Source organism: Durotheca rogersii (assembly GCF_024521655.1).
Source record: "Durotheca rogersii strain YMJ 92031201 chromosome Unknown GGS23scaffold_6, whole genome shotgun sequence".
Taxonomy (NCBI): Eukaryota; Fungi; Ascomycota; class Sordariomycetes; order Xylariales; family Xylariaceae; genus Durotheca; species Durotheca rogersii.
Genome location: NW_026251237.1, coordinates 1,536,215 through 1,549,531, shown reverse-complemented (window position 1 = coordinate 1,549,531; position 13,317 = coordinate 1,536,215). Strand labels below are relative to the sequence as shown.

General features: G+C 38.1%; 1 protein-coding gene across 1 annotated transcript; it reads right to left on the bottom strand.

The window, feature by feature from the left end:
* Positions 1–11,547: 11,547 nt before the first annotated feature.
* On the bottom strand, positions 11,548–13,270 carry GGS23DRAFT_562085 (uncharacterized protein). The gene is made up of 3 exons (XM_051515992.1): positions 12,565–13,270; positions 12,290–12,515; positions 11,548–12,242 (listed from the first exon to the last, which is right to left on the bottom strand). The coding sequence occupies exons 1-3, from the start codon at positions 13,128–13,130 to the stop codon at positions 12,060–12,062; spliced, it is 975 nt and encodes a 324-aa protein (XP_051373552.1). The 5' UTR covers positions 13,131–13,270; the 3' UTR covers positions 11,548–12,059.
* Positions 13,271–13,317: the final 47 nt, after the last annotated feature.

Genomic DNA, 13,317 nt, shown 5'->3' with positions numbered 1-13,317 from the left:
AAGTATACTCCCTTACGTATTAATACTAGGAAGAGTTTAACGACTATAGCATAATAATCGATCTATATTCTAAAGAAAACCGTAATACCGATAAAAAACCTTACTTCGTTTATATTCTTATATAACTTCTACTCTAAGATCTTAATTATCTTTACTTCCGAGGGCTTCCTATTATTTATACCGTATAAATATCCGACGATTACCGTACTACCTTTATACTAAGTAGACTTAACGGCGCTAGTAATAGTACCGGTTAATTCGAAGTTTAAGAGGACGGCGTCGATATTCTTTAAGTACTTTAGGATAAAGCGTCGTATTTCCGGAAAAGCCTCCTAGTTATTATATCTCGATACTAGCCCTTTAATACTAACGTCGTCGAAGAAGGGTTCGTACTTAATAAGGATTAAATCGTAAAGAATTCGTATAACGGCTCGGAGAAAAACGGTAACTAAGTTCGTTACGCCCTATAGTAGAGTCGTTATACGTAAAAGGCTAATAGGAGTAGCGAACGTAGTTAAGTCGCGGTTCGTTTCCGTTAACGTTACTTAATCGTACTTTAAGAAAAGGTCGACGATTATAAGGATTATATATATAACGAATTCTTAAATAAAGAAGTCTTTATTTCGGGGTAGGAAGGCGTCGCGAATAATCTAGGCGTTAAGTTTTATCGTAGAGTTAATAAGTCGTAAACTACTATCTTTCTTTTCGACTACGAATTACGTATTTCGATAAAAACCGTAACTCTCTTCTAGGATTCCGTTCTTTAGTCGTATACGTAAGACTTCGATTATTCGTTCCTTAAGGGGTATTAGGATAGGAATGCCCTTAGCTTACTAGGCGTTATATAGTACCGTCTTAATCTTATAATCGGGGTAAACCTTAGGTCGGATTTTCCCGATTTTAGAGAAATCCTAGGCTAGGGCTATCTCTTTTCGGTATAAGATTTTAATAAGTACGTCTTTCTTTTAATCGGTTAATTCCGTATTTAATAAACTTACTTTAATAGCGTTAAGTCTTTCCGTTATTAATCTAATACCTCGGGGGTTACTAGCGAATCTTAGTATAATATTCTTATAAGGTCTATCGCGTTATGATACCTCTAGCGGCTCGTACTTCGACTTAATTTTTCTTATTATTTAATCCTTTTAATCGAATATTTCTAGCGGTATTTAACCGTTTAACGGTACGTTATTTACGGGCTAAACTTTACGCGACTTAGGCTTATATATAATATTAATTAAAAACGTACGTTTAACTTAGTAAGCTAATTCCGAAATAAGGGCTAGGTTTCGCTTATGTTATTTCGATTCTTACGTCGTATATCGAATTACTTTTATAACGGCTTTACTAAAGACGTAAAGGAATTCTTTGTCGCTTAATCTAGCGATCGCTTTATTTCCCTTATCTAGATTAAGTTCGAGGGCCGATAAGTCCTTAGCTTCGGAGATAGGTATTACCTTTATTTTATCGTTATAAAAGCGGGTATAATTAATTTTAGCTTAAAGGCTAGCGTCGGTTTCTAGGTACTCGGTTAAGAACGCGTTATTAGGCCTATATACGCTATTAAAGCGGCTTAAGGTATTAATAGTATCTAGTTTTCTTAATCGCCGAATATAAGGCTTAGTAGCGTATCGCTTTTTAAGTTAATAGCGAGAAGGATTATTATCCGGGCCGAGCTAAAGTTAACGGTTCCTATGAAGGTACTTCCGTCGAATTCGAGTTTTATACGGAACTAAAAGATGAAGTTTATACTAAGTAATAAGGGATAACTAACGAACTTATCTTCGACGACGTAGATCGGTAAGCGAAAGTAGTAATCGATAAGCTAAATAAAACCGTCGATTATTCTTATATATAGGGTCTCTATAAAGGATTTAAAACCTTGTTATATCGCCTTAGTACCGGTTATAAGGAGACGCTACTTCTTTATATAGCTTTTTACGATTATGCTAGACTACGTCCTTATATCGATTACCGTAAATACGAAAGCTTCGTTCCCGTTAGGTCTTACGTTAATTACTAGCTTAGGGAGAGGCCGGATATAGTTTTTAATATCCTTCGCGATAATAGAATTTGCCGTTATTTTATTCGAAGGGTTAATAAACGGGGCGGTAGTTTACGGTACGCTAGGTATTTTAACGCTTTCTTTCCGATTTTTTTATACTTATTCCTTTATAATCTTAATAACCTTAGGCTAACCTTCGTTGATTTTTATAGCGCGTATCGTAAGGTACTTTATTACTTATTCCGAAAATCCGGGTATAAACTTAATTAGGTTATCCTACGAAACTTCGAAGCGTTTCCTATTATTCTTATTAATTTTATCTAGCTAAACCTCTCTTAATAATTCGTTAATAGTCTTCGCTTTCTTAGCTAGGTCGTTTATATTCGAAGTAATATTCTTACCGGCTTTAGTCGGTTTACGCTTAGGCTATAACGATAGAACTTCTATATCCTCTTAATCGGGTACTTTTCTTTCGATATATTCGCCGTTAGGACCTTTAGCTCGCTTAATTACGTTAACTTCGATTAGGTTCGTTTTAATAATATCCTTATAATAATAAATACTTTCGTCGTCGATAAAACCCTTAGTTTAATTATAACCTAAGATCCTTATTTCGTATAATTCGTAGTTATATTTACGTTCGATTATTTAAATAACGTTAATTTCCGATATAGCTCTTAGTACCTCTTCCTACTTTAATATTACTTCCTCGTTCTTAGAGTATCGTAGGTTAAGGGGTATAAGCTTTAGCTTTCCGACTAGGTAGTAGTATGCTATCCTACGTACTTACTCTAGAGATTCCTTACTTTAATATGCGTAAAATAAGATATAGTAAGCGATCGGTTCTCCTTTACGCTTAGCTTAGGTAATAATCGACCCTAGGATTAGCGTTAACTCTAGCTTATCCGGGTCTTCGTTCTCGAGGTAATATAGTCGCTTATTACTCCTATAGTAGAACCGATTCTACGTTATATTTATTAGTAACGGGTAGCGGCTATAGTTATAAAGCCGATCGAGAGTATTATAAAACTAGTATTCGAATTCCTTATAGTTACTCGTTTAAGTTAATAGAATCCTATTACGTATGCCTCGGTAGTCTAGTATAATATTACGTTTAGAGCTTACTAGGGTTCTTCCGCTAATTTATAAGTTATAAAGACTTAGGTTCCGAACCGCGCTTACTAGGAACGGGTTTTCTTATTAATATTACCGATCGGCGTTATACGTACCCTTAGGGCTATAAGAGCTATTATTTTAACGGTAGTTTTACGAAGTTATTTTTATTTTTAAAGCGTTAAGTCGGTCGTAAAGGGCCTATATATTAAACAGGAGTAGCGTGGGCACGCTGACGGAGGCACGAAACAAGGACTGCCCAACTGCCAACAACTAGCCCAGTGCCGATCAACTAAGATTACAGCTGTAAATAGCTATAATCGGTTAAACGGCTAGCTAAAAACGGCAGCTAGGAAAGGGAACTGGAAAGGCAAAGACGAGGATAGCTAGAAAGGCATGGTAAAAGGAGTAAATGGCTATAGGTCGTAATATCTATAGGTCTAAGTCTAGCTAATGAAAATATAAGTACGCGACTTATATAAATATACATCGAAAAGGCTACGTAGCCTAGATCTACCGCACTACTATAGCCTCCCTAGTTTAATTAATCCGTAAGGAGTAATTGAACTCCTAATAATAGGTACGGTAGCTCTCGTTCCTATTTAACCTAATTAACCTAATCCCGATCAACCCTAATTAACTAAAAGCTAGCCAGTTTAATCAAAGGCTAACAGGATAAGTTAGGAAATAGGTTAACTAGGCGATTACAACAGTAATAAGTAGGTAGTAGGGTAGGTGACTGACTACAGCCGTACCTGATCCTAAACCTAAACCTAATTAATCCTAAACCTAATCGGCACCGTAGCTAACTAAGAGCTAAGCCAGTTCACTCCAAAGGCCATTAGGAAACAATAGGAAAGATCTAATAATAAGAATAACTAGGCTAGCGGAGCTATAACCTATAAACTAACCTAATTAACCTATTCCTAATTAACCCTAATTAACTAGGAGCGAGCCAGGTCTATTAAGGCCATTAAGAAATAACAGGGATTAATAGTTAGGAAACAGGAACTATAACGGGTAGGTAAAATAAGCGTAGCTCCCGTAAGAAATAAAGAAAAAATAATCCCATACGATGTAACGTAATCCCGTCCTTTTCGTTCATGGCTATCTTTTACCGATCCTTTTTAACTAATTCCTGATCCTATAAACTGATTAATATATCCTATTTAATGCCCGTTTCTATGACTCGTTTCGTATAACCGTTCCTATATTCGTCCGGTAGTATCTACCGGGCTTCCCTTAACCCTCGATCCCTCCCCTATACGTAGTTCTAGGGGCTCTCTGGGTTCTTCCTACTAACTACATATCGGTAAGGGCGATAAGAAGGGTCTCTAGGTAATCCTAACTATTTCCGACTATGACTTATAACTGTTTTTTTTTTTCTAGGCTATCTTATTTAATATCTATTTAATTCGTTCGTATCGGTATCGTTTATAGGTCTTCGTACGCTAATCGGTAGGTCCCGATTAGGTTCGTAGGTATAAGGTATGTCGGTATCTTATTATAAAGGCATCGTAGCACCTATCGGTTAAGGAGAAACCTCCCTAGGTACCGTAACTAACTAGCAGGGATAAAACAAGGGCGATTAAGATAGCAAGCCTCTTACGGTTAAAATAAATCGATAAAGAACGGATGCCTTTAAGCGCGTATTATAAAAAGGGGGTAGTAGCGGTAACGGTATTAGATTAACTAAGAAAACGGCTATCTAAGTACTTGAAAAACGACGGAAGCGAAACCGGGTAAAAACGGATATAGCTCCTTCAAAAGAGACAATTAAGAAACGAGGATAGGATAGATCTACTAATCGGCGAACGAGCTTTTAGGTAAGCTAATTAAAAGCTAATAGGAGGGCGTAGTTATTAATAGTCGCCATAATTATCTACCCTCCCTATTAATCCTAACCTGAAAAGCTATGACCTAAAAATTCTAACCAAAAGCTACGAAAACGGCTCTGGAGCTACGAAAATAACTCCTAATTAACTAAAAAACAGGGAATCTCCTAATCGTCGTATCCTAAACCTAATGACTATAAAAACGGGCGTAAAAGGTCGCTTCTAAGGCTGAGGTAAGGACGAGCTACTAGGTAGTCGCCACTAAACAGGAGCAGCGTAGGCACGCTAACGGAGGCACGAAACAAGGACTACCTAACTACTAACAACTAGCCCAGTACCGATCGAACCTAGATCATAGCTATAAACAGCTATAATCGATTAATCGGCCAGCTAAAAACGGCAGCTAGGAAAAGGGGACTGGAAAGGCAAAGACGAGGATAGCTAGAAAGGCATGGTAAAAGGAGTAAATGGCTATAGGTCGTAATGTCTATAGGTCTAAGTCTAGCTAATGAAAATATGAGTACGCGACCTATATAAATATACATCGAAAAGGCTACGTAGCCTAGATCTACCGCACCACTACAATATTAGCTTTTTAACTAGTACTTAGGTAGCTATAAGAGGATCTAGGCTACGAGGAAGGCGGTAGTAAAGGCATTTAAAGGCTAGGAGTCGTTAATCGTTAAATTATTTATATTATAGGCTTTTCGGGTTCCTCGAAAGTTACCGTCTTTTACTATCGTCGTTCCTCGGCTTAGGTTTTATCGGTAATTTATACTATTATATAACGTTCCGCTTACTTATAGAGCTAAGTATAAAGAATCCGGTAGTCGATATCTCCGATCTTATTATAATTATAGTTTCCCGTTTTATAGAACTTTATAATTAGGGATATCCGGAATTTATCGGTTAGGTATCCTGCTTTCTAGGGAAGCTTTCCGTTATCGTTTGCGAGTTTAAAAAGACGTTTATAGTTTATAAGATACGTAAAAATCGCCTTAGGATCGTTAATTACGTTGCCTCGTTCTAGCTATACGAGTTTACGTTTAACGTTAGCTTAGCTTAGTTTATCGGTAATCCTAAAGCGGTACTTTAAGGCTATAACGATAACTCTTTAGATCGTTTAATCCTTCGTAACGTCGTTAATACGCTCCCTAATAATCTTAGTCGTAATCTATTCGCCGATCTCCTTAATCTTATCGTCGTCGCTTATACGGTAGCGGTTAAATAATCGATTTATCCTTTCTAGTTATTAAGTTACGTTATATTCGTTAAACTTAAGCCTAGGGTAATCGGTAGGGTTAGGGAATCTAATAACTAGTATTACGATAGTCGGGGTAACTACCGGTATATTCTAGCTACTAAAGGCCCCGTTATTATTATTCTAAGATAATGCCATAGGAATTAACGGGATAAGTATAGAGCCGCGGTTAAGGGGTAGTTAAGTAGGAGTTTTGTCGTCGTCTTTCTCTTCTTCGGGCGGATATAAAGGCGGAAAGCTAGTATCGATTCTTAAGGTCTTTATTAATAGTTTAGTCTTTATTACTTTAGGTCCCGATAGCGATCTACTCCGTTTTCTGGCTATAAACTCCGTTTAGTTTAACGGTACGAGGTATAAAATAAAAAGAAAGGTAGTAGGGATCTTATTATTTAATATAAGGGTAAAAGTAAGATAGCTATTATTTATATCCTAATGCTTTTCCTTTAGTATAGGTATATTAATATTTATTATATTATCCCGATCGATAGGGTCCGGGTATTATACGAGCTTCTTTAATCGGTTAACGCCTAACTAAAGTACGATACGTATTCCCTGGATTAATAATTTAACTATTATAAATAAATTAACGATAATTCCTCTTATTAAGGTTTAGAATTCCTAACGTATAACCTTCGTTAAGGTAATACGTATAAGGAATAGATCCCGAGTAAAGGATCGCGTTAAATACGATACCGGTTATAGCTATAGGCCGGTCTCGATTTAACGGAAGCTATTTAATAGTATTAGCGGTATTACCGCTAGGCGCCGTTTTACGCTTATGTTAGTACTTCTCGTTATACTAACTATTAATTAGTAATATAAGGCCGGCCTATATATAGGTATACTTATTAACTCGACTTTAGTTCCGTTTCCCTAATCCTTTATATCTACGTAGTCCTATTAATATTAATTCCTAATTCTCTTTAAAACTATCGGTTACTAATAACTATTAGTTTATTAATTCTTATTTATACTATTAATATAAATATTTATATTATATCGTATACTATATCGTCGAGTCGCTACGCCTAGGTATCTTAAAATGCCTTTAATATAATAAGTTATTAGTATTTATATATTTAATTTATATCGATTAATAGGTTTAGAGGGAAAAAGAAGCTATCGTAAGGTCGGTTAAGGTATAATTATTATTAGCCTTTATCCGCCTTTAGTATTAATAAGGAAATAGCGAGTCGTATAAGTTATCGTAATTTATACTAAGGCGCTCGTACGTTTAATTCATATAGTAAATAGATAACTATAAAAAAGCTGCCCTAATCGTTATAAGCTTTATTTATTCGCACGAGATATACTATGCTATTAGCGGTTCGGGAAAGCGGTTAATATCGAGGGCTAAGTACTATCTCTAGTAGCGGTAGTATTACGACGAAAGTTCTCCGGGTTTTACGGGTTCCTCCGTATAATAAATAAATAACTATACGAGGAATATCTTAATCGGTATAAACGCGGTTTAGTCGTCGTATTATATCGTAGTATCGATAGCTTATTAGCGTTATAAGTATTAAGGGCTAGGTATTATCCTAATAATAATAATATCGTTATAAAAGTTCCCGGGCTTATACGTACCTCCCTATAATAGATAAATAACTATAAAGCGGGATACTTTATTTAACGTAAAACGCGGGCTGCTTCGCGGGTTAAATAACGGCGCCGACGGCGATCGGTATCCTTTAAATCCTAATAACGTAATAAAAACTCCGTAAACTAAAGGTTAAAGGGTCGAAAAAGTTATAAGGTAATCGCTACTAAGGAGGAGTAAAGCGTACGCGATACTAGAGACCCGGATATATTCATTCGAAAGTATACTCTATCGAAGACTATAATACGTACGATAGTCTAAGATAAATAAAACTAATATCGCTATATTAATCGAAAGGTAAGGAATCTAATGTAGTTATCGTATCTTAGCTATACCCCTTAGTCGTAGAGATATAGTAGTCGCTAGCCCGAAGGTATAAGAGGTAAGAAGAGAAAAGAGGCAAAACGTAAAAGTCACTTATTCGGCTATAGTAATACGACGAAGTAACTTAAGCGCCTATAACTAAAATAGATATACTAATCGGAGAACGATAAATCTAATAGCAAAAACGAATCTTTAATTAAGGTAAAAATAGCAAAGATAGTAATCTAGCTAAGTAATAAATTAAATAATAAGCATGATATATCCCGTACTTACGGGTGCTATGGTTACTCTATATAGGCATAAGGCCTATCGTAGCGTATTACGTAATGCATTAAGAGGGCATGTCTTACCGCACCACTACAGTATACGAGAAGATCGAGCCTCCCGTCTTCGTAACTAACCCGTCTTAACTAACTAGTTAGAAATAAGGTCTTTCCTAGGAACCGTAAGTCCTTACCGTAAATAGATAAAGAACTACTTAGAGATCTATCGCCCTTTAATACGGCTACTTAATAAGGATACTAAATAGAAATAAAGCATAGCTAAATCCTTATCCTTTAAACTAACTAGATTACTAGTATTAGCCGTAGTTAATACTTATAGCTACGCTTTTAATCTACCCGTATCCCTATATACTAACGCTTTATAATTCGTAGCGGGTTACGTTATTTTCTAGCGATAAAACGGAGCTAACGTCCCTATCTTATACGATAACTTTATATTTTCGAAACCTTAACGTAACTACGGTACCTATAAGAAAGAGCTCTACGTAATGGTTAAATTCTACTGTCGATATAGCTATATATTTCGGGTAAGAAAGCGATCTATCCTTTTTACTAATCATAAACCCTTAACTTAGTTCTTATCTTCTTTAGCCGTTAAAGGCATTTACGTTCGTTAGGCCTTTAAGCTTAGATTACTCTATATATAAATCGAATATATCCTAGGAGTAAGGAATAAAGCTACTAATGCCCTCTCTCGTATTATATTCCCGGGTAATAACTACGAGGACGCCGAACTAGAATACCTAAAGACCCTCGGCTCCTAAGATTAAGACAATGGTTTATAGATTTAGAAGGATAGCGAGGGCGGATATAAGTAATTATTAGCTTAATTACCTAATCCAGATCTACTATTAGGATCCCGAAGGCGGGATCTTTTACCCCCCTTTATTAAGGTAGCCGTAAATATAGCTTTAGTTTCGTTATCGTCGTTACCTACGGTTATAAAAGGACCTAAGTACGTCCTTAAACTATATTTAGGACCCGAGTACGTCCTTAAACTACGAATAATAGGACCTAGGTATATCCATAAACTATAACTAGCTAATAATTACTTACCCTCGCCTTCTAGAGCCTAAACTCCTAAGGACTCCTCGGACGTTAGCTTTTAGCCGTTACTAGCCTTATTAAAGCTCGCTACCAAAGCCTTAGGGCTCTTCGTAAGAGGATCGTTCTCCGAATAAAATAAATAGCTAAATTCTAAATAATACGGAGACGTAATTAACCTCTTAGTTACTAAGAGAACTAAATTAGATACCTATAATCGGCTTAAAGTACGGTCCCTACTTAATAAAGCTAAGAAATATAGGATCTAAGGAACGTAATTATAGCATTACTATCGTAGGATATAAAATAAGTATTTACTATTAAACGAAGTCCTAGACGCCTTCGTTAAAGCTTATAACGAAGCCGGGCATTTCTCGAAGTTAATTATACTAAAACGATTCTCCCGTTTAGTTTTCTAGCTAAAGATAGCTAGTAACGTATCCGCTTATATAAACGGATGCCTTCCTTACGCGTATTATAAACTAACTAAACTATTAGGTCCTCCTCTCCTTATAACGGTTTACGCCCCGTTATAGATCCTATCGTCTAACTTTATTAGCCCCTTTCTATTATTATTAAGGCATAAGTATATCCTAGTAATTATTTACTAATTTAATAGATACGGCTAGGCATTACCTACCCCTAGTACCTTAGTAAATAACGCACTTATAGGCTTTAATATATGGCTTACTAACCTAGGAACGAGGCCCCTAGCCTTTTACTTAGACCCTGGATCCGTATTTACCTCGTAAAGGATAATCTAGTACTTAACGACTAAAGGAATACTAGTTATTAACGCCCCTTCGGGTTCCTACCGATCCGTAGGGTTAATTAAAGTATTTAATAAGATCCTATAGTAGGTCTTAAAGAAGACGGTAAACCTACTACCTTACTAAGAACAAGAGCTATTAAACTAAGCTAGCTCTATATCCGAAATAATAACTAGAATTAACGCGCGTTACGTTAAATCTCTAGGATATTTACCGTTCGAAATACTATATAAGAATCTACTTATTAGTACCTTCGAAGCTAAATATCCGCTATCCTATCTAACTAAATTAAGATCTATTCTGGCTAACGGCTCTTTTAAGCTCCCTAACGAATAAACATACGCCGATCTAATCGTAAACCATATAACTAGGATATAATACTATAAAGAGAACGTCTAGAAGCTATTAAAATAAACCAGGAAGAAGAGAGAGGAAGCCCTTAAGAAAGCTAGTAGATCCATCGGAAAAAGGGACCTCGTTATGCTTTATTAGGACGGAAAACCACCTAAGCTACGCGAGAAATAAACTAGCCCTTTTATCGTAGGGTTACCCGTTAAACGTTTAGCATATTAGTTACTATTATTAGATAGTAAGCCATTAGGACCCTATTATTATTATACGAATTAATTAAAACTATTTAAACCACGGGAGGATTATTTAAGGTTACTAAAGGACCTTTAGTTGCCGTACTAGAGGAGATTAAGAAGGGCGAGAAGATAAGCTATTACTAAAACCTGTTTTACTATTCGTTGCTATAATCTTTTAAAAGGCCTTTAAGGTTATAACCGAGGGCAGTTACCTTTGCCTCCCCCTACTAGCTAAATACGAGCCCTCCTAAATTATATAATACGTATTATATAAGTAACCCTCGAGAGTTAAAGGGTATTATTTAGCAAGGGTACCTTAGATAGGAGGTTTTTAGAATCAAGTACGTTTTATACTCCATCCAGCTGGGGCAGCCTCTCCAACTCTTCCTGTTGGTAGAATTGGGGGTTATCATCCAGACTTTCGGCGTACCTATATTAGTGATCCTTGACTTGCGTCCTCTTAAACCCTATCGTCGTTGGAAACCCCTTGTTTCTGGAGTTGCGCCCAGAGTTGGGCGGAAGTGAATCTCGAGATGGGGGTCGACGCGACCTTGTTTAAACCATTGGACTGCCTTGGATTGGTTAGACTCTCGCCAACCAGGCGATCTCGAAATCAGGTACGTTCCGGGGTTAACCGATGCTCTCTACTAGTAGGTACGTATTAGTACACACCTGCTCACTACTGGAGACATTAGGTATAACATCAAGCACATTGAATACCTTAGCTGTTCTGGCTAGATCATACGAGCCTCTTGAGCTTTCACTCAACTGACACTAAGTCCCTCTGGGCCTTGCATAGATATTACGATTCTATCACTACCATACCTACATCCAAATGGCCTCTCCTCCGTCACAGGTCGCGTTATCGCCAGCCGCCTCGCCCTCAACCAACCACAGAAAAAATCTATAAAATCTTTAACAACACTCAAGTCAGGTTCATCGACATTTTGCCTAATCCTGAAGACCAGCCAGTGCGCTGCAAACTTCACACCATGAATTTGCCACTAGATGCATCAGATGCTACGGATATCCGCTACGCCGCATTATCATATGTCTGGGGGGACGCCGCGATCACTGCACTGAGCTCTCAAGCCACTGTCGGAATGGGATTTGATCAGTCGGCGCCAATAGCCGTGGCGTGGCTACGTAACTACCCCCCCCCCCCCTCCTACTCCTCTCCTTGCTTTATACACACCCATGTGGGATGGAGGTGTCCCGGTGTGCTAGTCCGTAACATTAGGCTGTATTACCGATGGGATTGCCCACGATCCAACACAAAGTCTGGATGAATTCATCCCACTTCTTCCTCTCGCCCTCCTCAAGGTCGATAATAGGCGTCATTCGTACGAAAACCTGACCCTGATGCACATAGCCTTGGGTAATGCGAAGGCGAGGTCCAGAAGCGGAAACGATAGTGACCTTATATCTATTAGCCAGGAGATCTTGTAGGATTTCTTCAGACTCACAGGGACTATATGATGGTCTTGATATCCCTTATCAAGAAGACGACTACCCGTAACCCACACTATTGTCTCCAGCTCGCTCATATAAGGGACCATATCTCTAAGGGGAGAACCATTTGTCAAGAAACAGCTGATGTGAGGCTTTTTGAAATCGCATTGGTCGACAAATTTTTCCACTTTCCAGAAGCTGTTCGTGAGTAGTGGGAATAGGATATCATCCTCCTCAGGTCTAGAATCATTAGCTTTAAATATAGTTATGACAAAAGGTTAATACCTACGTTACTATCTTCCAGTCCGTCCCGCTGATGATCCCCGGGGCTTCATCGTCTTTATTAAGGCGTAAATAACTCTGGAGCACATTCCATATATCCCTAGCTTGCCCACGGTTGTCCAGGTCGCCATCTACGGGTAGTATCGACGGGCATGCCGGGCTTTCCCATGGTTGGATCCGATTCACTAGTTCATGCATTTTGGTATGCGGGAAAGGTTCGATGAATTCGTCGCCATCATCCCCTGGCTTGCCAGTGTAGAAGTCGAGACGGCTGGTCGCAACGTTAAGGGTCTTCTTCAATTGGTCACTCGCGTCGTCGAGGTAAGGGGTCCGGCTTTGGCGAATCAGTTTGAAGCCCTTCTGGATGAACTTGATGGTGGCGACAACATGCTCGGGATGCCTATGTGTCGCCATTGCGCGGTGAAACGAACGGTGGTTTTGAAAGGGGGGTTCTGATTTTCTAGTTGGTAAGGCACAGGAGGATATGGAAAGTTGTTGTTTTGAGGATTCTGAGATAATGCGGGAGGAGCGGTAGTAGCTTAAGTGAACCGGGCCCACGTACAATATGCACATGACGGGGGGCGGCTGTGGGAGAAGGCCCGTACTATTAGGTACTTAATGTACCTATACAGTGTACTCGGAATGGCCCACTTATGTTTGGGGTATGTGATCTAAAGTGGGTACCTACCTAGATAGAGCTGCACAACCTTAGGTACCCACCTACAGGCAGGGATCGTGGTATACTAGGTAGGGTGCTTTT

Coding starts and splice junctions, on each gene's coding strand:
- GGS23DRAFT_562085 (XM_051515992.1), bottom strand. CDS start 13,130: ATGTGCATATTGTACGTGGGCCCGGTTCACTTAAGCTACTACCGCTCC. Junction 12,516..12,564: donor ACGGACTGGAAGATAGTAAC/GTAGGTATTAAC, acceptor TAATGATTCTAG/ACCTGAGGAGGATGATATCC. Junction 12,243..12,289: donor AAGACCATCATATAGTCCCT/GTGAGTCTGAAG, acceptor AATAGATATAAG/GTCACTATCGTTTCCGCTTC.